Consider the following 27,134-nt stretch of genomic DNA (forward strand, 5'->3'; position numbering starts at 1 on the left):
TAATAACTACTTTTTGCACAAATTGTGTTCATGAACCACCATGAACACAATTTGTCCGACCCGACCCCGGATAAGCGGAAGAAAATGGATGGATGGATGGATGGATGGATGGATGGATGGATGGATGGATGGATGGATGGATGGATGGATGGATGGATGGATGGATGGATGGAATGCTACATTAAATTTGTACTGCATGTATTGCTGAGTAGAGAGAATGTGTGGGGTGGGTGAGGTTTACTTTTGTAACTTGTTTCTCAACCAGAAATAGTATGTACTGTTGTACACTACTCATAATTTTTAATGTGTTGTGAATTCTCAAAAAATAATATATCCATACAAAAAAATACATGAGACATGGTCGGATATAAGAAAAAGTAGTAAAATAAAAAATTGGAGCAAAAAGAAGCTAAACTGTGACAGAAATAAGGAAATCTTTGGCGTTTAAAGGAAGGCTTAAGTAAACAGTAATGATTTCAGTCTTCATTCAAAACGGAGGAAAGTTTCTGATCATAACAGATTATATATACTAGAGCATATGAAAAAACATGCAGCATTCTATTAATAATTGCGATCTGGTATTTGCGAACAATATAGATTGGTAATGGGCCAGAAATATCTGATCGGTGCATGTCAAGTAGAATATGAACCAGAAACAACTTTAAATTTTTCATGTCTTTGGTAGGACTTTGAATAGGTTGGAGTTATGATGCAATGTAGAAACTTTCTGAAAGTGTTTTCTATAAGAATGCAGCATATAGCCTAGGGCTGCGACTAAAAGTTGTTTTAGAAATCAATTATTCTATTGATTAATTTGAGTTAAAACATGGGCACAATTTGCAGATTTTTCCTTTAAACCATTCTTTAATACAATATTAGAAACACATAAGAAAATGCAAATAAACAATTCAATCTCTTTTTTAAACAGTAAAATAAACATTTTATTGCCTAAAATGCAACAGCAGCATTCCCTTAGTGAGCACTTGATCATTTGTAGGAAAGGATTCACCTGCAGCTAAAAACATTTTTCTCTAATGGAGATTTTCATGGTCATCACAGATAACAGCCTGAACAGCTCAGGCCTTTCTCCTGGACTTGACATCAGGACAGTGAGGGGCTGGTCTGGTGACTCACTTTTGGAAAAGCCCATTAATAAATGAATACCAAAATATGCTCAACAGGAGATTTTTTTTTCTCCCAAAATTTGAACCAGATGAAGCTGAAACTATGACACTGGAGATATATATATATATATATAGATGCAAAATATATCCTTTTTTTTTAACAGTTTTGGCTTAATTACTGCTCTGACCGTGTTGTTCTTACAGCACATTACCTTTTTTGACTCTGTATACTTCAGTTAACAATTAATTGATTACTAAATTAAGTGTTTCCTTCAAAAATCGATTCATCACTATTCATACAATTAATTGTTTCAGCCCTAATACAGTCCATTATATCTTTTAATGGAGAGGTTTGCAAGCAGCAGTTTTTCTTTGATCCATTCCCTGGTATTTTCGGGGAAATGCCCATTGGTGTGTTGTTATTAGCAAAATATTAGTGTTGCATGTAGCCAAGCAGCTTACAGTAGATATAGAAAAACAACAAAAACTTTGGGGTTACACACAGATTTATATCACTGCATATTATCCCAGCACTGTTGGGAGAGTTGTAAGTTCGAACTCATTCTCAGCCAACATCAGCAAACTTTGTTCAGTGTTTATTAATGAAGCATTTCTACATGCAAACAGTGATTAGAAGGAATCAGTAGCTGGCTGCTCCTTCTGGCCTGCGAACATTAAACAGTGAGAATGTGATGGAACAGGTAGAGAACTGGAACACAGATGTGACTTTATGTCTGTAATCTAAAAAGCATTTCTCTAATCTATAGATAATCTGGAAGCTGTTTCCAATTAATACGTACAATTGTGTTCAAAATCACCAACCACATCCACACTGGTTCTAGTAGACATAGTTCTATGCTGCAGACCAGTTTACTAGATGTAGTAGAGTAAAAGAAAACCAACAGAGCCAACCATCAAGACACTGACATCCTGTTACTGTGTAACTGAATCATTAACTGAAAGTACAAATGCATTGATGCACTGATGCTAATACCTGTATCGGTACCAATATTGAAAAAAAACAAATCTAGATTGGGTATCAGTGATAATGTACTTGATCTATGAAGGCAGATCTATTTGTTTTTGCCAGTTTCTTTGTAATTTATTTCACATTGGTTTTTATACTCCTAACAAATTAAAAACAACTTTAATTTGTAAAAAACAAATGAAAGTTGTTTTCACATGTTTGACCAAGCTTGTGGAGCTGTTGGTGTGTTTAAGTGAGCTGTACTGGTGCAGAGATATAAAATAAATTTGTAATTCAATATATTTAGGTCTGTGTTTAAGTCAATTCAGTATCAGCTGATACTAAACCTCAAATATTGATGTTGGTACCTGAAGGGAAAAACGTGGATCGGTGCGTCCTTACATGACTTCAGCTGGTGAGGATGTTCAGTCTGTAAAATACAGATGGGCCAATACAGGTACATGTGTTTTATACTGGTTGTAGAATATCTTCTCTGAAAACATGAATAAAGCTAATTCATAGTATTGAGAGGAGCATCATACTTTAAATAAAACTAGAGCGAAGAAAATGATCCACAGTAAAGATAAAACAATCTCAAATCAAATGCTTTAAAATACAAACCAAGACCAAAGAGGCTTGGACCAAGAAAGAAAGGAACTTCTAACTCGGAGGTCTCAAACTGCATCCCTTAAGGGCCGGTGTCCTGCACCCTTTAGATGTCTCTGCCTCAGGCTCCACTATCAGCTCATTAGCAGCTTGACTGCATGCTAATGAGGCAGTTTAGCCATTTAACTTAAGTGTGTGGGACAAAGGACACATATAAAAGTCGCAGGACTCTGGTCCTCGAGGAATGCGGTTTGAGACCACTGGTCTTAATCGAGCAAAGAAAAGCTGACATGTCAAAGACTCAGCCATAGATCACAGAAGTCACCTACAAAAAACACTTTTATTTTCATATTATAAGTCAGAAGTGTCCTTGCAATGTTGCAGCTAGCTTAACAGGTACGTTTATTTTGGTCTGAAATGATCCAAAGTCATTTGATGCAGTGTTTATTTGGAGAGACATTCATGCGGTCATTGTTATAAAGTTACAAATAACATGAACAGATTGTTATGAGCCATTAACATCCCATAATCCACCAACGTCACTGGCTAAAAAACAAACACACACCTTCAGGGTAAACAATCTGCAGCAGCTGCAGTCTGTAGCTCACATTCCGGTTTCCTTTCACTTTTCCTTACATGAGATAAAAAACTGTTAAGACACAAGTCTCAGACCACGAGTACAAGCCAAGTCTCGAGTTTTTAGGGCACGATTCCAAAGTCTGAAGTCTTTTATTTTTGTGACCTAAGTGCAATTAAGTTGCCATTTCTGATTGGTTCCAGACCAACATGGTTAACAGTATTAAGAGGTCAGTCCAATGGCCAGACCTCAAATTAATTTTACTGACAGTTATTTCCTTTTTACCTTTAGCAATACATTAAATATAACATTTCAATGAAATAAAGGAGAAACAAATGAAACTGTAGATCTGAAAAAGAGTCTCAGACATTTGCTTTAGTCAAAGGAAAGGTGTAGTTTTCTAACTTTTTGGATCCAAATTTTTCCACTTTGTTGGTCTATAAAATGTTTTTAGTCCATTTCCAGCAACTAAACCCAGTGCTCTATTAAACTAGACTGTCCATGAATGCCTAAGTCTGTTTTTGAGTAACAAGTCAATAGATGTTTGTGGCCTGACTTACTATAATAAAATCAAAGCAAAAACAAAAAACAAATGACTAATGGAAGAAAAATACTGGGTTTTTTAACCTAACTTTCTTCCATTTAAGAATATGGAAAATCTCAAACCAGAAAACAACAAAAAGCTTCCATCTGCAACAGCTCCACTTGCTAGAGGACCAACTTTGTTCCATTCCTGAAATGCAGCCGAGGGTGGGCCAGGCTTCTGACAGCCCTGCCCTAAATGTTTCAGTTTCTGAAGATGCTGACAATGCTATTTTTTAAAACTGTTTAATATTCATTTATCCAAAATTGTTTTTAGATTCATACAAAATGCAATATATTTATCATATTTTGATTTGGGGTAGAATGTGCAAAGTTCCAGATGCATTCCAGTTGCATTTATCGAAATTGCTCACTTTCTAAATTTCTCTCACACACAAATTCAGTAGTTCGCAACATTTATTCATAAGATTTTGCCTTTTTTACATGTCAGTTTTAAATGACTGGCTGTGTTTACACTACAAAAGCAAATCCAACCCAAAGCTGATAAACTTTTATATCCATCCATAAATGGCGCTGCTGTCTATGGATCAATCCGTCTATATTCTTCTTTTACACATGCAGGTCACTTTGGGGACATAAGTCATTCATGTAGAAGTCTGATTGTGAATGCATTTAGTTATCAGTAGAACCACACAAACAAGCGCACGCGCACGCGCACGCACACGCACACACGCACACACACACACACACACACACACACACATGGATTTCAGCAAGAAATTGCACCTGAGCATGAAGATCTATTGTGTCTCTCAGCTCCTTTAACAGCATGACATTCCTGAAATATTGGTTAGGCTTTGGTTCTGGTGGCCCCCAGCTGGCCACTCTTAAAAAACGTTCCAGAGGCGGCCCTCAGGAGTACTGTGGAGCGGTGAGAGAGAGAGAAAGAGAGAAAGAAAGAGAGCTGATTTCAGGCTAAAAGCAGATTAAGGTGCTAATGCGCCAGCCAAAACAGAGCAAGATTTTATAAACTAAAAGAGAAAAAAGCTCTTTCTCTCTGCTATTTTTAAGTTAACCTGCTCGCTCGCCAATAATCACATCCATTCAACATTAAACATCTCACTTGTTTAAATCTGGCATGAACATTTTAGTAAACAGCACTCCCGCCACCATCTTTGAAACCACATCTATCATCTGTGTGAGGCTTTGTTTAACCTTGGCAATGAACTGAGGCAGCGCTGCGCGCTAGATGTAGCACCCGGCGGCGCGAACCGTTCGCAGATCTCTAGATCCCCGGCGATATCTCCGCAGCTTGTTTATTTAACAGTCAAAATTAATCCCAGCAGTTGTGTGTTTGTAACGGGACGGAAGACTGGCAACAGGTTATGGATCACGGCTCACGATAAGAGCCGCTGATGCATTTATGCAATCCTACATGTCCCAGCTGTGGTGATCCAGTCCAGACGAAGTACAGTTGCACAAACTGAGGGGGCTGACTGGAAGAAACTAGAAGAAAAGGCAAAACTGAGCAAAATTAGGACCTACAACCTGCATGCCATCAAGGCGAACTTAAAGCAGACTGCTGACTCAGTGGCTCCCGTCCCGCTCTGTCCCTGAGCTGATTTAAAACCGAGCAGCAAAGTGAGCTGGGACTGATGCTGCATGTCCGAGTCCCTACCGCCACAGCTGGGAGCGTTTAGCTGCTTTTAGATCAATGAGCTGGGAGTCTACCCCGGCCGGTCTGCTGGTTCATTTCAGCCCAGCACTCCGGAGCTGTTTACAGCCCCACGCCTGCAGCCTTTTCAGGGTGAGGTTAAGGGAGTTGGGGGGGAACATGGAGTGTGTCAGTTCTTTAGCTGCTATGGAGCTGATGGTGTTTATGAATGTCTCTACGTGTGATTAGAGAAGCCAAGCATGTGTTTTTTTGCCCTGTTTAGCTGATTAAAGCCTTTGGTTTATCCATCAGGCTGCATGTCCGCTGCAGGGAAAAAGACTTCCTGTCAACTCCCATTTACACTGTTGGTCCGCTGCTGTCCAGTTGCTCTTCACAGTTTGTTTAGAGGATAAACTCCCTGAAAGCAGAAGCCCTACAGTTACAAGAGTTGCGTAAAAGAGGCAGTATTATGTAAAATTAAACTTTAATGAGCTTTACATCACGTTATAATGTTATTTCCTCAAACATACCCAGAGTGTTGCTTTGATTCTTTTTTGCATGTTTGAGAAACACTTTAATCTCCCGTAGCAAACATTCAGCTGAACGAAAAATGTCTGGGTGGACCTAGCCCCGCCTTAAAAACACAGCTCCTCCTTAGAGTTGCAGTTTCCAAGCTTCCGAGTTTCTGAAGCCCTCCCCGGTGACTCTTCTTTCAACTCCGTCATACTAGCCAGCATCAATTAGCAAACACCTGCTGAAACTGTGCATGTGCTGAACTCATTATACTAGCTACTTCTCAGTGCAATGCTGGAAAAAATCTTGTTAAAGAGTTAGTAGAGGACCCATCTTGTGATAACTTCCTGAAGGCATTTCAGAATGAGCAAGAAGTTTTAAAGAGCCCAAGGCGTTAAATTACAAAGTCAGATTTTTTTTTACATCGTATTTGTACATACAGAATTTTATAACAAGATGTAACATAGTTTCTTGATTGTGCTATAAATTGGCATTATGTGCCTGGAAAACACATAATACTGCCTGATGTCATACTGGTTGGATATAATTGAGAACAATCTGAGATAAATTGATAGTGTTACAGAAATGATACATATGAGGTCATGCAAACATATAAGATGATGCAACCGGTCTCAAAATTTGTGATTTCTTTTTGCTCTGTTTTTCCAAACCAATAAATGGGGATTTGAAGTTTTTTCTGTAACTTCTCATCTTGTAATCAGATGAAGTCTCATCTCTAGCATATTAGGTTAACCTCTACAAATGATTTCAGTCAATGGCAATTAATTCATTTCTTGAGCACCTATAAAGGCCTGAACATGTGATGTGTTTTAGAGTGCATCATTATTCATTTAAACAACATAAAATGAAAATTTGAATTAAAACATTCAGTTGAATTAAAACATTTGCATTTAATGTGATGTTATTTCCCGAACATCACATTAGAGATGATAAAAGCAACATGTGTTTTTTGTCTATAAGCTGTTTCTAAATGGGAAAATAAATTCAGTGTGTTTCCGATCTGTGTGCAGTTACCCCCTCAGAGCTGATCTGTGCCCACAGAGTTTTCATAAACCTCTCACCTTGTTCCAGAGAAAGAGCGCTCTCTTGTCTAATATATGTGGTAATGACCTCCCATTAGGGACGCGCTGTGTTCTGCTGTGGATGTATGTATGTATGTATGTAAAATGCTCTGACCTCCAGCTTCAACCTGTCACTACTGTGGTGCCTGATTGCAGGATCCAGGAGAAGGGAGGGAAAAAAACAAAAAACAGAGTAGTAAATCACAGCCGGCTCAATAAAAGACACCTGCGGTGTAAGAGGAGATGGAGGAGAGGGAGGCTGAACACCCGGAGAGCCGCCTGATCACTAACAGACACCGGGAAACCTGGGGAGGTCCCAGAAAGTGAAGCTGGAGGAGATCTGCTGGGGCTCCAAAAGCACAGAGACGTACAAACTGGTTCTGTAGCTTTGCTTTAATCTAGCGTATGACACTCTGCTGACAGGGTTTGAAGTACTTTCCATAAACATGGTATGCAAGAAGCTCTAGGCTATTACATCACCTGTTAAATTTGTACTCTGATGTAGTGAAAGAGTCTAAGAAGTGGCCTCCAGGAAAAAGGGCTGCTCAGGACAATAAAAACTGAGATAACTCTCCCTTAAGAGTAATTAGAAGTGTCCTATTTTCACAAATCAGATGTAAAGCCTATTAAACTTTTATTGTGTTTTTGAGTCGTTACGAGTGTTTATCTTAAACTTTGGACCACATGAATCTCTCCGTTTTAATAATGTAAGGCAGCCACAAAGTCAAGGGTGAAAAAGCAAAATGGGGGAAGTGATAAAGAGAATGAGATAATTAAAAAAATATGATAAGCGAAAGTAGAGTTCAAAACACGAGTTATGTCCAGGGGAAAGAGAAATGAGGGAAGGATAACTGAGCCACAGAACGGGGGGAATCCAAAAGGAGAGATAAGGGCCAAAACAGGGAAGAGGGTGATTGGGAAAATGAGAGTGCAGAAAGAGAGCGCAGACTGAAGCCGATCACTCTGTAATCCCATAATCCCTGCCAGGCAGGCAGGATATAATTGCTCGTTAGTGCCAGTTTCCACTCGGAGGCCTGTCACTGCAGGAAAACCACAGAGTGCAAGCTAAATGAGAAACAGATAGCAGGTCCCATGCCTCGGTTCAGATAGGTTAGACAGGGCCCCGGCCTCTTCAACTCCCTGCATGTGTGTGCACACACTTTTTGTCAGCAACCTCCATTCTCTGGATATTAAACAAGAGATACGTCTCTACTTTCTGTTAATTTCTCTTCGTTGCTAAATATCAAGGCCACACACAAGAGGGAGGCCCGAGGGTAATCAGAGATGTGGACGTCACAGAGCCTGGAGGAGGATGGTGAAGAGAAGAGGGGAATCTGAATGATCTCACCCGTCCAGGTGGTTTTATTAACTGACTGACAACATGTGAGTGTGGAGGTGTCGGAGAGTGTTTCAGGCCAGGATCAGGCCGGGCGAGAGGCAGGGAGTTTGAATAATCTGTCAGGAGCAGGGTGCCTGTGAATAACTCGAGCTGTGCTGGCGTGGGTTTAATGAAAGGTGTAATTCCCCCAAATGACCAATGATGAAAAACTAATTTTACAGAAATGCTGTATTCATTCATATTTCATATTGATTAAAATTCCACAGGAAAAATGCATGATGGAATCAGATGATCTTTACCCTTATTGGCCCCTCCTGACTTGTCACCAGCTGTTTGGGAGGCTCAAAAAACCTGTTTTTTCAACCAGTGAATGCAAATGTAGCACTGACAAAACTGCAGTTCTTATGTTAGCCTGGCCTGTCTGCAAAAATTAGAAGCTACAGACACTTTAAAATGGTAAAGCTACTGTTCACTCACACAGCAGCATGGTGTCACTGGATATGAATATCACTGTCAAATAAAAAGATAATGGAAAAAATAAAACAACTCTATAAACTTAATGACAGGACAAAGTATATGAACAGTTGCCGTGGGTTACTTAGGCATTCATCACCTTCCCATCTCCCACCACAGGCCTAATGACACAACCTTCTCATCCACCAAATAATTTACATGCCTCTGCAGGAGCATATCCCACACACAGGCACACACACGCACACGCACACACACACACACGCATACACGCATACACACACACGTGCAAGCACGCATGCATGCGTTTGTGGTTTATGACACCATTATGCCTTTTGGAGTGTTTATGGGGACACACCTTGCCCTTCATCTGGTGAACACAAAAAGTAAGTCAAAAATTTTTACCCTACACATACCAGACACAAACATACACACACACGAACACGAGTCATGGTTCAACAGCCCAAAAATGTCCATAAAATATTCTGCTGGTTTTAAATGGTGTTAGCCACTGAAAAAGCAGAGAGACTGTACTTTTCTCTGGCTTTATTTAGCATAGACTGGTGCTGCCCTTCCCCCACCTGTTGCTTTAGGATCCAGGAAAAGGATCCTCTATATATATATATATATATATATATATATATATATAAACACTGCTCAAAAAATAAAGGGAACACTCAAATAACACATCCTAGATCTGAATGAATGAAATATAATTGACAATAATTTCCATCTGTTGTCTATTCCATTTGCACAACAGCAGGTGAAATTGATTGTCAATCAGTGTTGCTTCCTAAGTGGATAGTTTGATTTCACAGAAGTTTGATTTACTTGGAGTTATGTGTTGTTTAAGTGTTCTCTTTATTTTTTTGAGCAGTATATGTATATATAGTGTGGGATATATACAGTGCCACTCAAAACTCTATTTGTGGTAGCTCTGTTAATATCAGGAGTAAATAGAGGCTCCATGACGTCCTGGGTGAAGAGCCATATTGCCCAAACCAGAGCTTGTGAATATATCAGCATTTCAAGTTTCAGCTTCAAATTATCTGCAGCTCTCACAGATTTAAAATCAATGTCATGAGCAATCAATGCCCAGCTGTGATATTAAATATAGTAACTGTCATAGCTAACAGATCAAAACCTTCAGCTAACAACAGCAAAAACAATAGAGAAGAACAAGAATAAACAGTCCCACTTTCTGAGTGAAGCTAGCAAGCTAGCATAGCATTGTACATGCAGGTTATGTTAACAGCCCTGGCCATGTACTGGACCCTACAGACTTAGTTACTATTTCTGATACCAATAAGAAGAGCAGAAAAATAAAACATGGAGATAAAGCTGAAATTATAGCATATCATTTTGTTGTTAACCTGTATGAACTGAGCTAACAAGACTCATATTCTGGGAAAACAAGTAATGTCTTTAGACCTATATTTTTTGTGCAGATTTTTTTTAACACTAATCTGTTTCTCATTAGAAAGATAGGAAAACCTTTTGGATGCCCAGGAGTAAATCTTAAAGAAACGTTATTTCCTACGCTGACCCTGCAGCTTTCTTTCTGAACAAAGGAGCGGAGCTCTAACGAAACGTGTCTAATGGTTCTTCGGTGGGATAAATGAAGCACTTTCAGTGAAGAACAATGTGTTTGAAGTGTAACAGGCCTGGACTGCTGCCCTTACACGTTTAGGTTAGGGCTGCCAAAGAAAAGTTACTGCAAGTTGACAAGGTCCTGGGATCAGTGGGTCACGGTGAGAAAGCGATAAAATATGTTTTCATGGGCCGTGAGCAGCTGGGAGCTGCACCTCTGATGGCTTTATTAAAGAAGAAAGAGCAGGGAAAAACTGTCACCATGCCAACCACCCGAACCACCTAATGCCACTAGTGACCCCACATGTTGGAAAAGTGAAGCAGGCAGCTGAAGTTTCACCATTGCATAGAAGAGAAACCTGCAGACACACTGCTGGACTCTGCAGACATTTCTCAGCTGGACGGCCTCCAAAACCTCAGCAAGGCTGCTTATTGTTAGGCAGGAGAAGAAAATGAATGGATTTATGGAAGCTTTTGGTTACAAGTTTACATTTTAGACCTCTTCCAAAAAGCATGATGTTATTTTAGATGTCGGCATGTTTCAGACATTATGTTATGTCCCAGATAGTCAAATCAGGTTCTTCCCTTCGCTTTCACATGTTTTTGTTCTCCCACATACCTTCGTAATCACTACTTGTTTGGTAAATTTTTCACATTGCTGTTAATGTTATTGGTTGACACACAAGCAACCCTTCCCCGGGGCTCCTCTCTCATCGTAAGCCAGTGTCTTCAATCTGTCAGCATTGCTTGGCTGAACTGGTTCAGGGTTATTCACCAAGTGATCTGAAAGAAAAACAATACCCAAATTTTGTTTTGCAAATTTAATATCATTCAAAGCAACCCTCCATAGGGTCAATTTAAAAAATATCAAAAGGGTTTATTACAAATGAGTAGCAACAAAGCAAACCAAGGGGTGGAACTGTAATTTTTCTAGAGGTAAATCTATAATTCCCTATGCTTAAAAAGAACTAAATTACCAAAATAATGCATATGACATTTGACTTCTGCAGGAAATCTTAATTTAGTGTGTTTAACTTGATAAATGATGAGAACAAAATCCATTCCCAATCTAAGTCCAATTTGTCGTGACATGCCATCAGACTCCTTAGTTTCCTTCTGTTCCACATTTAATATTTACTTAGCTGAAGCTTTCTTTACCTTTTTGGATCAAAGGGGCTACATGTTTACAGTTCTGGTTCAGTAGGTGCCTTCACAAATCTCATTTCAAGATAATTCCAGCTGCTTTTTCTTTTCTTTTCGTAACTTTTCTTTTTTTTAAAACCACAAACACTGTGGTCTATCTGACAAATAGAAAATCTTTCCTGCTCGTTAACCAAAAACTGCTTATGGGAGAAAGCAGTTTTTTTTGTAAAAGGGTTCTGTTAAGAGATTATGACCAGTCACATGTTACCTACATTATGTTTATAACAAGAAATTTTTTATTTTCAGCTAATTGCTATCTAGTGCATAGTCAAGACAAAAGGAGATGTGTTTTATGAAAAACAACCCAGAAGTAGGTTTTAGAAGTAATCTAAATGGATGAACATTGGCTTTGTTTGAGCAGCCATAGTTGAAAAGTAACATAAAAACTGTGAAACTTCTGTTTAACTCAATAATTAAGTGTAACAAAAAATGATTCCCATTTATGCATCAAAGCATGTCACAGACACTGTGACTAAACTCAAAACAATATGCACACATGGGCCATCTTAAATATTTTTAAACATCAGCGTCATTAAAAGACAACACCATCAAGCAAGATAAAAAGTACTATTTCATATAAAATCCATCCATCCATCCATCCGTTTTCTTGCACCCTTTTTCCCTCAGTGGGGTCGGGAGGGGTGCTGGTTATTTCATATAAAATATAGAACATAATAAAATTTGTAAATGAGAGACAAATGATGATGGCGAGTTTACTCTTAACATTTCTGATTGGCTGTTGGCTGCAAAACAAATCCATGTTTTTTAAAGTGAAGATGTCAAGAGGGTAGTATACTACAGGTAATATTTTTTTTGATAATTATGCCATCTCTGATCCAATTGAAACCCAAATCTGAACTTTCAAGATTATTTTCCGTACCTTCTCTGCTTTCCAGTTTTTCTTGTAGTTATGAGTTTTTATTTAAACCGTCTGACAAAGATCTAAATAACAAAAACAGAAGGGACACAATTCAATGGAGATCCTAATAAGCTAATTATGAAGCTCTGATAAAAAAGTATCTCATTGCATAATGCTGTATATTCCCACTCTATGATATAGTTAATTAAAAACAAAAACAACATCGCGCAGCATGCTCATGGTTCTGCTCTATTTTGTTCTTTTTCAGACTCTGATTTCCAAACTGATTTTCCAGCAGTTTTTTTTTACAATATTGTGATACATTCACATTAAGTACATTCACCTTACCTCAGATTACATTAATCAAGAAAACGCAACTCTAATTCAAAACCCATATCATTTAAATGTATCCATTTTGGATTCTTTAAAGCAGGTAATACAATATAAATTAGAGTCTAAAAACTAGAGTATTTTTCCTGTTTAATGTTTCTGTGCTTATCCAGGTTTATTCCAAAGTGCATTGAAAACCTTCAAGGATAAAAAAAAACATTATTGTTCCAATATTTGGAAGACTGAAGAGATAAGAGTGGAAAAAAAAAACTTGCCCTCATGGTTTGCAGTTTGTCCTGAACCATTTTCTCTCAAGACCTTGGCAGAGGTTTTGAACCTTTCTGTTTTTGTACTTTCCAAAAACCTGCAAACTCCCCAAACAAAGAGAGGGAGCCAGAATTCAGGCTTAGGAGTGTTTGGATTTTCCACTTCAGCTTTACCGAGGAGGGTCACTGGAAAGTTTAGTTCAAGTACTGTTAGCTCTAATTAACAACCCAGAAATCCACAGTCCGGGGGTCACAAGACTCACAAGGGTCTTGTGACCCACTCAGGTAAATTAAACGGGACGTCGTCGTCCACCTGGCAGAGTCCATTTTCCCATGAACACTGTGATTCAGAAAGCCTTCTGATGCGACACATCTGTGTCCTCACCGTCTCACTTCTCTGCACTTTGCTTCCCGCTCAGGCTGTTTCCCAGTGTCCATGACCCTAATAACCCAAATTCCTGCCTGATTAAGTTGGTTTAAGAGGAAGCCACACAGAGAGAACTTGGGTGAGCCTCACCTTAAATGGGAACACATTTTAGCTATGTTGGACCAATGATCACAGGGTAGGATTTCACTTTCCGGTGTTTGGAAGAGAGGAGCACCAGGGGAGAACGGATAAGGATAAAGAGGGAATGGACAGAAAAAAAAAACAACCATACCGTTGTCACAGAATTTTCTTGCCAAATGCACAGAGTAAAAGTTATATATCCAGTAAAACTGTCTCAGGAAAACCGCACATGCACTGAAATCTCCTCTCACACAAGCCCCCCTCTCTCGCTCCTCATTTCAACCTTTTCTTGCTCCCAACTTGTGTTATTATTTCTCCAAATTAATCCCACACTGAACCTGAGACTGTGCTCTGAGAAGTGGGCATAAGTCAGACACTCACACATCCAGATCGTTATGAGTGTGTCCTGCGTCTGGCCGAACCCAGAAAGTTTCCGTGTCGCCCGCTCGTGCCCCAGACAGGCTCGGTTTAATGACCTGAGCCCGATAGTTCAAAGCGGCCCTCAAACACTATGATTAATGAACGTGACCTGCTAATTTCAGAAGAATACAGCTCGTTGTATCGAAAAGTCCTCTGAAAACACGAGCGGTACCCAGCCAGTTAACATTCTTCTGTATTTTAAAGAAAAAAATTGTTTTAAAGAGGCCGATTTCATGATAAGGTCAGAACTAAGCGACATGTTTCATCAGCAACCCTGAAAGAATTAACTGCTGCTTTGTTCTTAACAATTTAAGCTGTTTGAACTTAAGAAAAGAGCCCAACATCAACACAACAACTCAAGATTACAGGCAGAAAGTTTTTCTCTCATGATTTTGCAAAAAGACTGTCCACTGCTACAAAGCAAGGGGCAGAAAACAGAAGTACCATGGGAAGCATTTGTCTGAAGGAATACAGCTAACAAATTGAAATTCCTTTTTGTCAGATCATGCCTCCTACAATTTGCCCTGCAGGAATCACTGTGGTTGGCTGTGTACTCTAAGCACTTCCAGATTGAAGCTGCCCTGTGGCACTTCAGGTTGCATAATCAATCTCTCTCACTGAGTGCTCTCCATTAATGGTGGGGCAAAACAGCCAGACTAACGTTACACACCGAAGTTGAGACACAGCCAAAGACAAGGCTCCCAACACGACGCACGCATCCATCTTTTACTGACACATTTCCATTTATCTGCAAAGACGTTGCCCAACTTTCATTTGTTGAATGTTCTATGGCATCAGTTTGGCTGTGGAATGAACCAAGCACATTAATCTGTTGATTGGAGGATTTTTTAAAATGGCATTTTATAGTTTTATGCCTCTAAGCAATCAGTATACTTTTAGTGTTTTGGTTTCAAGTTCCTTCTGTTTGGATATTTGTGTGCCAAACACCTTGCACTTTCCCGGGCTCAAACGGATTTTATACCAACAGAGACTAGATTATACCTAGCTAAAACATTTCACCAAGTAAAGAAGAAACAACCTCGGGAAGTTTAATAAATGAGCATTGCTTTATGATCTTGATAACCATTCACATACTGCGCTACAGCTTGAAGTAGAAACACTTTATGCTAGCAGATAATCACACTGAAAGCGTATCATTCAGCTGATGCTAGCTGGCTAAACACTGAATGTGTTGAGATTCAGGGTCACATCCAGCCAAAGGACCCAGGATACTCAGTCAACGCAGGTCGGGTGCTTCATCCCCGGCTACTGAAGAAAGTGAGCGGCTGTGAAACTGGGCGGTGCAGTTTTCCTGTATTTCGGCACATGTCCTGTTGTCTTGCAACAATGGCGACTCTAAACACAACACTGGTAAAAATGGAGAATGAAATCCTCCTTTTTTAATTACGGTACTTATTTAATCGTAAATGTACTTTTTCAGAAATGACATTAAAAACATATCTATGCAAATGACAAAAGCCTAACAACACAATTGTTGTACCACCAGATATTAATATAGGCTACTAAGCCTATATTATATCCTCTTTCCCTTTGTCTGCCAACGTTATAACAAAAATATCCAGTCTGACCAAACTTGAATGTTGGGGTAGAGTGAGCTGCAAAGGATACACCAGACCTGTTCATTCAAACATGGGGAAAAGGAAGGACGCATTTGGAGTTGTTTTTGAATTTGGACAGCCTTCACAACATGGCAGTGACGTAATCGGCCTTCGGAGGCGACCTTCCAATGTTGCAGGCCTGAATTTAGACAAACCCAATGTGTTTAGCTGTTAACCTCCTGTGCCTTATTATCAGCATCGGAGTAGCTCTTCAGTATTAGAATGATATTGACCTGTTTTTATGGATACAATCAAGCTAAGCAAGATGAGGGATGATAAAAGGTTAATCATTGGAGTGTGTAAGAGTGTCACAAACAAAACTGCTCAAAATAAAGCTATACAGATTCAGAGTTAGCTTCAGTACAACGTTATGTTGAATAGAGTAACTATACTGCTAAACAGAACACAGTAATTGTATTCAATCATTTATTTAAACCTATCGAACAATCAACCAATTCTGTCTTGGACTCCTGATTATTTTTAGTATTTATTGCAATAAAGATGAAAGGGAAAATGTTTTGCTGTTGTTTTAAGTAACTGTGTACCTACAGCACGTCTAGATGCCACTGCAGTCAAAACCCGACAAACACAAAAAATCCCAGTTTGAAATTGGCTTTTATCACACCCTAACTGCATTTAATCCTATTTTTGATTTTATAGATTTTTTTGCTGATGGATCCAACAGTAGAAATAAAAGTAAAAGTAGCAATCCTGTCAGTACTCAGGCTTTGGGGGATTTCAGAGATCAGTAGGAGGAATTCATTGCTGTTACAATAAGTAAAATTCTTAGCAAGATAAGAATTTTTTTTTAAAGATGAATGACATGATAAATGTCCATACCATGAATCAACTGTGGAAAATGTAGTTGAAATAGAAGTAGCAAAAAGTTCAACCGCACTGTTAAGATTTTGAGGTTTGTAATTTATTTTTTTCATAATAGATCATAATCCAGATCACAATTATTTGCTTTATTCTGGGAAGAATCCAAATTTTCACCCCTGGTTCCTACTACTGCAGTTGAACTCAACATACACATCATGAATCTGGATAAATTTGGATACCAAAAACCGTACTGATAATTATCGAGTTTTCAAACTGGGTTCCATGTAGCACTGCTGGGATTTGTTTCCCCTTTAAAGGTTCTTCATTACTTACAAGTTTAATACCCAAATAATTGAGCATTGTGAGGTGAACTGTGGTGTAAACCTGCTGAAATTAATTTTTAAACCTCATGCATAACTTTTGATGATAGCTTGGCTAAAAAATCTGGATATATCTGGTGTAAAACTGTAAATTGATACAGAAACAGCCACAGTACATGATAGGAAAATATAATTCCTGTTGAAAAACTGCCTTTTGTTGAATAAATATGAATTCCTGACTGATCCTCATCATGTCCATGAGGGATCTTACTGTCAAATCAGACTGTACAGCTTGTACTTTCAGTTTTTTCTACCAGCACATTAAGTTAATAATACCTTGCATAATGTGGTTCCTTTTAACTCTCAAACTAGTTTTGATTTTGACTTTGTTGCTTTTGCACGACTTACTATTTGTGCCACTTACAGATTTTCAGTTGTGTGTGTGAATTATATGACATAATGAAAGATAAACCATGTAAATTTGCACATAAAGTATGTTTCAACCAGGGCTACAGGGCGAAAGGCTTTACGTGAAGTTATATGTTAACGAGGTCAATGCATCATGTCCAAATTGAAACCATGTCTGTCGCTCAGTAGGAAGTTAATTAACAAAAATAGCCACAAAGCTGGAAGCACAACATGATTTTGGCTCTGAATGGAAACCACCAAACGTGGAAAATATTTACACAACTGATGACTGTGAACAAGAAACAAGTGTTCATTCTCCGTTATGCAGAACCTGTGAATCTCTATAATCCCGCCAGCAGCAGGAGATGCAAAACAGGGAGAAATGATTTCAGGTTGTCCTCAGTTCATAATGAAGCTAAGCTAATGCATATCAGCAGCTTTCAGCTACACATGATGTGTTGGTTAATATGCTGTGCCTTTAAAAAGCTTGAAATCACACTAGTATTTGTAAAACTAACTATGTTCTGAAATTATAAGTAGAAGAAACATTGATCTAGAAAAGCCCAAAACTCCACACAATAGATTTTGCATTATACATTTTTATCTGTATAATTATTCTTTTTCCTACATTAGTCATATTGTATAATTGACAGTGTTTTTACTTTGACCTGCCATCGCTTGTATTCTGACATAAAACATCCAAATTATCATTGTTTATCTTTGATGGAAACATTTGTATGACAGAAATGTCAGATTTTGTTTAGTACTAAAGATTATTTCCTTAGTGGGGGAAGACAAGAGGGAATATTTTAAAAGTGGAGCATCAAAAAACATAATTAAAGACTTTCTTTTTTTCCATTTTTCTTAATAAAATGTAATTTTCTGTTTTGTTGCATTAAATCTAAATGCCAGCTGCAGCTAAAATATAATGTGTGATTATTACTACCTGCAAAAATATATTTAATTTGTAACATTTTTTTCTGTTTATTTTGAATTTAAAAATAAAGTTAAGCAAAAAATATGAAATAATCACCTGCTAAATATTATGTCAACAGTCAGGCAGTGTGTTTAGGAAGTCAGTTTGCAGTCAGTATAGCAACACTGATGAGTGGTGCTCTGATTGTCTGTTCTTTGTGACTGAAATGGCCAAACTAACTGTAACTGTGAGTCACAAAGTTTAGGAGCATTGTTTCAGTTAGCTGACCGGCAGTGTGTAGCAACAGGTAGGGAAGGGGCAGCACTGCCCTTCTCTATTCATACAACTGAAGAATACTCTGGTGAAGGATTTCTTTGACTGAGAACCAGAACCTTTTAAATAGCGTTGCACCGATAAATCCGCCAGTCAATAAACTAGTGGCAATTTCTCAAATTTCAGAAGATTGAAGAACATCCAATAAATGTGAAACCGATTTTAAAGACCCCCACAGAGGTATGAAAATCTGCTCTACAGTGAGAGGGAGAGATGACTGACCCACGTCTGCGCCGCGATTAACAATAATCAACACACTGTTGCCAACTTAGCAACTTTCTTGCCATGTTTAATGACTTTTTATACAAAATAAATCAGTACTGGCAGATCTGACTTCATATTAAAATTGGTTCATAACATCAGCCAGAAGATTGCAATTGGTGCATCTGACTTTTAAAGCTTTGATAGTTAATACATGTTTAATACAAAAGTATCTCTTATTCCCTTTTTTGTGTTGAATTCAGATGAATCCTTTAGAGTTTGGATTAAAATGATCAGGCTAGATGCCAGAAGCAGCCTCATCACAGCCACAGAGCCGCCAGCTGCTTCTTAAGAAGAGCTCATGTCTGCAGTTGAAGCCGCTCTCTGTGACTCTGACCAGCAACTGAGCAACAAAGAGTTAAACCCATAACGGCAAATAACAGCACCACTAACCCTACTAAAGCCACATGCCAGTTAAAACAAACCAGACCACACATCAGCAGGCGGGTGGTAGGAGAACACGCCAGTCTGCTGTACCTGACCCTCAGCGGGGCCGCTGACCTTGTGACCTCTGATTGGAGGAAGTAAAGGCTGCGGCGGCGTGACGGGGCGGTGTGAGATGCCCCAAGCGAGGAGCATGTCCTCCTGTTTAGCATGGGAACAGGCTGCAGCACCAAGGAAAACAACAGCATGTTTACTTCAGGCTTGCATGCATTTCACAGACGTTCAGTGAAGAATGTGTGACATGCCTCAGCTGATGCTAAAGTATTCAGACTCCTGGATTGTTTTCTGTTTTGTAACTAAGAACGTCAGTATTTTCTAATGTGATTGGATTGGATCCCTGTGAAGTGGACAGAAATGATGCATAATTTTCCAAAACTGTAGTGAATAGAGTTTGAGAACTGAGACGTGTTTTCTGTCAGTACAACTTTTTGTCTCTAATCTTTTGAACAGCAGCTTTTCTGGAGGAAACTCTGAACAACTACAGACTAAATACTTTGATATTTTTTCTTTGCCCAGGCTCAGTCAGATTGGAGGCAGAACATTCATTTGCCGACTTTTTTTCTTCCGACCTGCTGAGTAAGAAACTGGAAGAGACGAAGCAAAGCGGGATGGATGGAGCAGATTTCCATCACCTTCCTGTTCCTGCTGAAGACAAGCATGATGCTGCCATCACCATGACTCTCCTCGGCAATGTTCAGTGTTACTTTTCCAGCTCAGATAGAATAAAAGACAATTAAAAATAATTTTTGGTCTCTTCTGACCAGACGCCTTCTTCCACATGTGCTGTGTGTGTCCCCCTACATGGCTTAAAGTAAACTTTAAACAGAACTTATTTGGGTGGACTTCTACACTGCCTCTCCTCTCGTCACTCTTCCTTAAAAGTCAGAATTAGTCAAACTAATAGTTGGTACAGGCAGCAGATTCTCCCACCTAAGAATCAGACTAATTCTCTTGTTCCTCAGCCTGAGTTCAAATCGACAGCTATGTCTCATTAAGCTCAAACAACAACACTGTTTCACCTTTTCTGTGTACTTCTGGAAAAGTGTACTTAATTTTTGTGAAAGTAAAATATTTTAGTTTGCATTTTCTCCCGAAGCAGATGTGTTTTTGTCCTTTACTTCAGCTGACTTCCTGACTCACTCGTGACATTCCCGTCAAACTACTGCATCTCTCGGACCTCAGGTGTGTCGTGGTCAGACAGTCGGAGACGCAGTCGCAGGGAATCGTGAGCGATCTGCCAGGCTCCACTGACTTTAATGTTTTCTGTTTGCTGCACATCATCTGACCTGATTTTCTGTCGGATCGGACGCCAAAGCGGATCCGGTGTGTTCTGAACCTAAATCACGCACAGGAGGATTCTATTTAATAATGACAATTCAACTTCTGAAATAAGTCGGTTGCACTGTATCTCATTACACAATACCAAAGTTAAGGGGGCTGGAAAAATGCCTGCCACACAATTCAGATTTCTAAGTGTAGGCTCAGTCGCCTACACTTTGTATTTGTAACAAGACAAAATGTGAAGCAGCTTAAATGATAGAGGCATGTTTGAAAAGTGCCACAGCTTTAAGACACAAAGAAGAGAGAGGTCAGCCACGTTCTGTGTGTGTGTGTGTGTGAGCGACAGTGTGTATGTACATGACCGAATGAGTCAGCAGGTCACTGAGTCAGGGAACAAGTATGAAAGTTCATCTGTAAGTATGTGACTCAGTGAGGCATCATCTAATTCCTTTACCATGTTGACGCAGATAAATCTGGTGTGTTCTGGACAGACAGAACCCGGAGCTCAGCCCGGTGGGTGTGATAATGACAACATGATCCTAAACATCCCCAGGCAGCATCCCTGCCCCTGGTTAGCTAAAGCCAGAGCATTAAAAACGCCTAATCTGTCTCTGATCCCACCTATGAGTGTATTAGCAACACTTTGATTCGTGGATTTGCAGCCTACCACAGAACACAAACTCTCCAAGCCTCACTCTCTCTCTCTCTCTCTCTCTCTCACACCCACACACACACACACACACACACACACACGCACACACACACACTTTGATTTATACTTTCCCACAATTCACAGCCCTCACACTCGCACCTTGTAAACACTTCTTTCTAGAACTCATGCAAACCGAGCACAAAAACTGCATTCAATTAACAGCAGGTCAGTGTGTCCCTGAGTCCCACGCAGCTGGCAGGTGCGTGCAGGAAGCTTCCCGGCTTCAGCCAAGAGAAGTCGCTGAAGTGAAAGGAAGTCAAACATCAAACAATCGGCTCAGTGTTTTCACAGATCTACACTCAACAATTGCGCACACAAAACCGCACCGCTAACCAGCTACATGATGTGGTCCCCGGACCTTAAAAAGCCTTACCGGCTGTCCCGTGGAAAATCCGCTCCCGGTGCGCAGGAACAGAGCCGCTCGCGCCTGCTGCGGCTCTCCGCGCGCTGCGGTGCGTCATGTTTTCACAGCGTGGCGTCACGGCTCGCTACTGTCCACGGCAGAGCGTTTCTCATCTGAGGCAGAAGCGGGCTGGAAGAATCCATCGAGAAAGCCGAAGAGGCGCCTCCTCCTCGCGCCTTGGTGCGCGCGGCCAGAATGCGGTTTTCCCCTCTTTGGCCTGTTGAGTTTCAGCACCCTGAGAGAGAGAGAGAGAGAGAGAGAGAGAGAGAGAGAGAGAGAGAGAGAGAGAGAGAGAGAGAGAGAGAGAGACTAATTGTATATCATTACTGAAACTTTCACTGCGTTTTTTTTTTCCACTCTTTTTTAAATGTAAATTTCAAGTTGCATTTCAGAAGGAAATAGAATCAGAAAGATGGGAATTTTGGACGATTATCCAAGTTTATATCCAATAAACTTCAGTTTTCCAGAGTTTGTTTGCGGCGGCGTAAACAATCCAGCAGAGCGCGAGGTGGACCTGGAGGTAGGAGGACAGACAGACAAACAGCCAGAAGAGGAAAAAAACTGTTTACCCCCAATCTACTTGTGCCGCTCCGGTGACTCACGTCTCACCATCGCTTGATGAACTGAAGCCAGTTTTTCAGGCGAGGCTCCCTCTTTCTTTACCTCCAGCAACCTGTTCGGTCTTGCCTCTAACAGAGCTTAATGAGTAAATAACAACACGGCCCCGCGCGTCTGTCTGGAGAACAGTTCGGATCGGTTTCTGGGTGTCCGAGTACGGAGTGCCGCCGTGCCAGGATCACTCTGAAGTCCGCCGTTTCTCCTGTTCACGCATCAGGTGGCGATCTGAGCTGGAAAGTTGAAAGGGTTGCAAAAGATATTCTCCTAGATCTGCCCATATCGCGTCTTTTACGCAGCTCTTTCCCCTCATCTCCAAGAACGCGCGTAGAAAGACACGCATCTATAATTAAACACATGAATAAATTAAGCACACAAAAAAAGTTCTGAACTGGTGTGAATCTACAGACAGCTCCGCCGCTCTGTCTTCTCCCAGCAGAGCTCGGCGCGGCTACGGAGAGGAATGGATGCGATGCGTAAAAACAGCGCGCCTCGCCTGACAGACAGAGACCTTATGAAACCCGAGCGCGGTGGCGGCCTCACAAAGTGCTCTCAATTTTCCTCCCCATCCACATGTCTCGGATGTCTTTTTGTTCCTGCTGCTGGGAGCGGGGGCGGGGGGCAGCTGTCACACGGACCAGTCAGGGAGCGTTTCGTTCAAGAATCTGCCAGCAGACATCTGTCCTTCACTGTTTATACTCTCAATCTGGATAAATGTAGAGCGCGTTGGCTTCCGCACGCACGAGCGGTACGGGATGGACCCTGTGCACATTCCAAGGATCAAGCGCGCGCCCCCGCGTGTTTGTGTGTGTTGTGCAGGGCTGAGCCGAAACCTCCAGACTGAACGGTGGTCGTTGCTGCATCAATTTTAAACACTCTGGATCTGTTGTTGACTGTTTTCTCAGCTGCTCGTTTAGACTCCTGACAGACTCAAGGCCCCAAACGGATGGCAGTCTCTGGATACTTGGAACACACTTCAGGAAGAGTTCCGAGAAGGAGCAGCACGCTAAACGTCTCTACAATAAATCAGGGAAACTGTTGCATACTTTTTTTTCCCTGATACCCCCAAATTAAACTGTGTGCCTCAAAAAGTCACCCAGTGAGTAATAAATAAAGTCTCCCATGTGTTATTTAAAGCCTGGGTGTAGTGATGGACTCTAGCCTTAACCTTCAGAGTCATAAAGACAGCTACAAAATCGGCCTTCTATCACCTGAAGAACATTTCCAGGATTAGAGGACTAATGTCTCAGCAAGATCTAGAGAAACTCATTGTTTATCTTTAGTTGCATTGATTACTGCAGGAGTGTCTTCTCAGGTCTGGCTAAAAAAAAAAAAATCCTCCAGCTGGAGTTGATCCAGAACGCTGCTGCTGGTGTTCTGACTAAAACCAGGAAGATAGAGCAGATCTCCCAGTTCTAAAGTCTTTCACTGAGAGAAAAATTGTTTAAATTGTCATGTGTGGTGGTTGATAGGTGGTGAGGATGAACGCAGGAAACCCAGATGAAGATGATGATTAATTTAATGAAGAATGTAGCTCATAAACAGTACAGTCAGGCAGCATGGCAGAAACAATAGCACACAGCTAATAACCGTCAGCAATTAACAAGGAGACTGAAATCGGGAGCTAAGGCTAACCAGGACTTTTAAACAGTGCGACTGGAGAGCTAGACATGAGACATACGACAACGATCCAACAAGAGAAAAACACAACAGGTGGACTTAAATACACAGGGAATGAGTAATCAAGGAATGAGACACATCTGATAAGCAATCAATGGGGAAGACACAAAGACAGAGACTCACTGGAAAGAAACTGAACACAGAAAACCCTAAAAATAAATACACAGAAACACGGATCATGACAAAAATACTGTTGGTAGTTTATAAATAACTGAACAAGAAGCAGCATTCAGCTTCTATGCATCACTAATCTGAAACAAGCTTCCAGAAAACTGCAGAACAGTGGAAACACTGAGTTTTTGCTTAGAGTTTCCATCCATCCATTTTCTGTCGCTTATCTGGGGTCAGGTCGCGGGGGCAGCAGCTTCAGAAGGGAGGCCCAGACTTCCCTCYCCCCAGYCACTTCTTCCAGCTCCTCCGGGGGAACCCCAAGGCGTTCCCAGGCCAGCCGAGAGACATAGTCCCTCCAGCGTGTCCTGGGTCTTCCCCGAGGCCTCCTCCCGGTGGGACGTGCCCGGAACGCCTCACCAGGGAGGCGTCCAGGAGGCATCCTTACCAGATGCCCAAGCCACCTCAACTGGCTCCTCTTGACGTGGAGGAGCAGCGGCTCTACTCTGAGTCCCTCCCAGATGACCGAGCTTCTCACCCTATCTCTAAGGGAGAGCCCAGCCACCCTGCGGAGGAAACCCATTTCTGCCGCTTGTATCCGTGATCTCGTTCTTTCGGTCATGACCCAAAGCTCATGACCATAGATGAGGGTGGGAACGTAGATTGACTGGTAAATCAAGAGCTTCGCTTTTTGACTTAGCTCTCTCTTCACCACGATGGACCGGTACAGCGCCCGCTTCACGGCAGACGCTGCCCCAATCCGCCTGTCGATCTCCCGCTCCCTTCTTCCCTCATTCGTGAACAAGATCCCCAGATATTTGAACTTCTCCACTTGAGGCAGGACGACCCCCCTGACCCGGAGAAGGCACTCTGCCCTTTTCCGGCTCAAGACCATGGCCTCGGATTTGGAGGCACTGAGCCTCATCCCGGCCGCTTCACACTCGGCYGCGAACCGCTCCAGTGAGAGCTGCAGATCACGTTCCGATGAAGCCAACAGGACCACATCATCCGCAAAAAGCAGAGATGCGATCCTAAAGCCACCAAGACTGATCCCCTCAACACCTTGGCTGCACCTAGAAATTCTGTCCATAAAAGTAATGAACAGAATCGGTGACAAAGGGCAGCCTTGGCGGAGTCCAGCTCTCACCGGAAACCAGCCCGACTTACCGCCGGCAATGCGGACCAGACTCTGACACCGGTCATACAGGGACCTGACAGCCCGTATCAAAGGGCCCGGTACCCCATACTCCCGGAGTACCCCCCACAGGGCCCCCCGAGGGACACGGTCGAACGCCTTATCCAAGTCCACAAAACACATGTAGATTGGTTGGGCGAACTCCCATGAACCCTCCAGGACCCTGCTGAGGGTGTAGAGCTGGTCCAGTGTTCCACGACCAGGACGAAAAGGATTCAGGAAGAGCTTAGAGTTTCCTTTCATTAATAATAACTGGACACTTTAATTATGTTTGATGTATATTTGCTTGGTGATTTTGATGATGAAATTTGTCTAATGTGAAGTTTATTGGTTGTTTCATAATCAAGGACTGCATTATGTTTTTTTATGTCTTTGTATTGTGGTGTTTTTATAATGCAAAGCACTTTGAACTGCCTTGTTGCTAAAATGTGCAGTACAAATGCATTTAACATCACTGTGTTCAGTGTGAATCCAGCTGTTTAGTGAAGAACATTTGAGAACAAACAGCATCATGCAAACCAAAACCACAGCACACAGGTCAGTGAAGCTATGGAGAAGTTTAAAGTAGGTTTCCAACAACTCACAGAGCTTTATTCAATCCATCATCTGGACAAGAATAGGATGGAACCACTTCAGACCAAGACAAGGATGTTCACCTTCACTGAGTGAGAATCAGAGAAGAGGCCCATGGTAACACCAGAGGACATGCAGAAATCCACAACTCAGAATGCCAAAAAAATAAATAAATAAAAAAAATGTTGGTCATGTGATCTGCAAATCTGGCCAAAAAGCATAAAGAAGTCCTGGTTGCTGTAGATTACCAAAACCACAGCTTATGACACAGGAAATATGTGGAAGAAGGTGATCTGAACAGGTGAGATCAAATTCTAACTTTCTGGCCTTTAGGCTAAGCATGAAATATAGCAGTAGGAGGATTTTCTTCATCAGTGAAAGGGAAGCTGATGGGAGTTATGGGAGGAACTTAATGCAGGGCAGTCCTGGAAGAAAAGTTGTTCGAAGCTAAAAAAAACTTAAGACAGGGGCGAAGTTTCAACATCCAGCAGGACAAGCCTGAAAATGAAGCTAGGGTTGTGGGATGGTTCACATCTGAGGCTTCCCAGCTTCGCTCCTCCAGGGTCGGTGTGGTGAATATTTTAAATGTGATCCTGTTTCAACACCGCAGTTCCAAATGGCTTAGTTAACCGACCGCTTGATTCTGACACGCTGACAAATAAACATCAAAACTGTCAGGAAAAAAACCTTTGAAGGTAAACTTTGGATAACGCTGGTTTTAATCGAAACAGTGGTGATGACATTCATGTGCTAGCATGGTCTAATCAAAGTCCAGTTGAGAATCTGATTTCTACAGATGCTCTCAATTCAATCCGATTTATTCTAAACAAAGCAGTTCAATAGATTATTGACTCAGTGGGATTTATTACATATGCATGCCACATTTTTCAGATTTTTTAAAGCACTTTTTAAAAGTCGACAACCTTTAATGAGGTATTAAACATACTTTTCAATATTACATTATGGGCTTATTGGAAAATATTATTATAGTATATTATATTATTGGTGTAATATAATATTTTAATTTTAAATATCATTTTTAATAGCTGAAAACCATCAGAATTAACAGAAATAAAAGCTTTCAAACATCCATCTATGTTTAATTAATCAGTGTAATTTGTTTCACTTAGTGATAAGGTTCCTGAAATAAATGGGACTTTTCAATAATCTTCAAATTTATTGGGAAGCTGAACAATAGTGAAAGTATCAGCTTGCCTTGGTTGTTGGAGAATACTTCATTTCTTTAAAAACTTAAAGATTCAGATTTACAAACTAAGAAAATGCTTTTGCACCTTGGTATATAAATGATACACTTCACCTATGTAAAGAACTGAGAGCAGACACTTTGACCTCTGACCCCAACACCTGCAATGGGACCTGAAGGATGGACGA

General features: G+C 40.8%; 1 protein-coding gene across 5 annotated transcripts in view; it reads right to left on the minus strand.

The window, feature by feature from the left end:
* LOC103479139 (artemin-like) overlaps positions 1-23,416 on the minus strand; it is a 35,243-nt gene extending 11,827 nt beyond the window's left edge. Inside the window, exons 1-3 of one of the 5 annotated variants that reach the window (XM_008433391.2) lie at positions 12,550-12,598; positions 11,086-11,249; positions 4,604-4,738 (exon numbers count right to left, since the gene is read on the minus strand). Coding sequence is in view for 1 of the 5 variants with exons in the window: in XM_008433389.2 (XP_008431611.1) it covers positions 21,542-21,629 (88 nt within the window). In the remaining 4 variants the exon portion in view is untranslated. Of the gene's footprint in view, positions 1-2,459; positions 2,522-3,262; positions 3,598-4,603; positions 4,739-11,085; positions 11,250-12,549; positions 12,599-21,541; positions 21,807-22,140 lie in introns of those variants that run through there. The other 4 variants (XM_008433389.2, XM_008433393.2, XM_008433392.2 and 1 more) reach the window with 4 other exon arrangements.
* Positions 23,417-27,134: the final 3,718 nt, after the last annotated feature.

This window comes from Poecilia reticulata, linkage group LG17, assembly GCF_000633615.1.
Source record: "Poecilia reticulata strain Guanapo linkage group LG17, Guppy_female_1.0+MT, whole genome shotgun sequence".
NCBI lineage: Eukaryota > Metazoa > Chordata > Actinopteri > Cyprinodontiformes > Poeciliidae > Poecilia > Poecilia reticulata.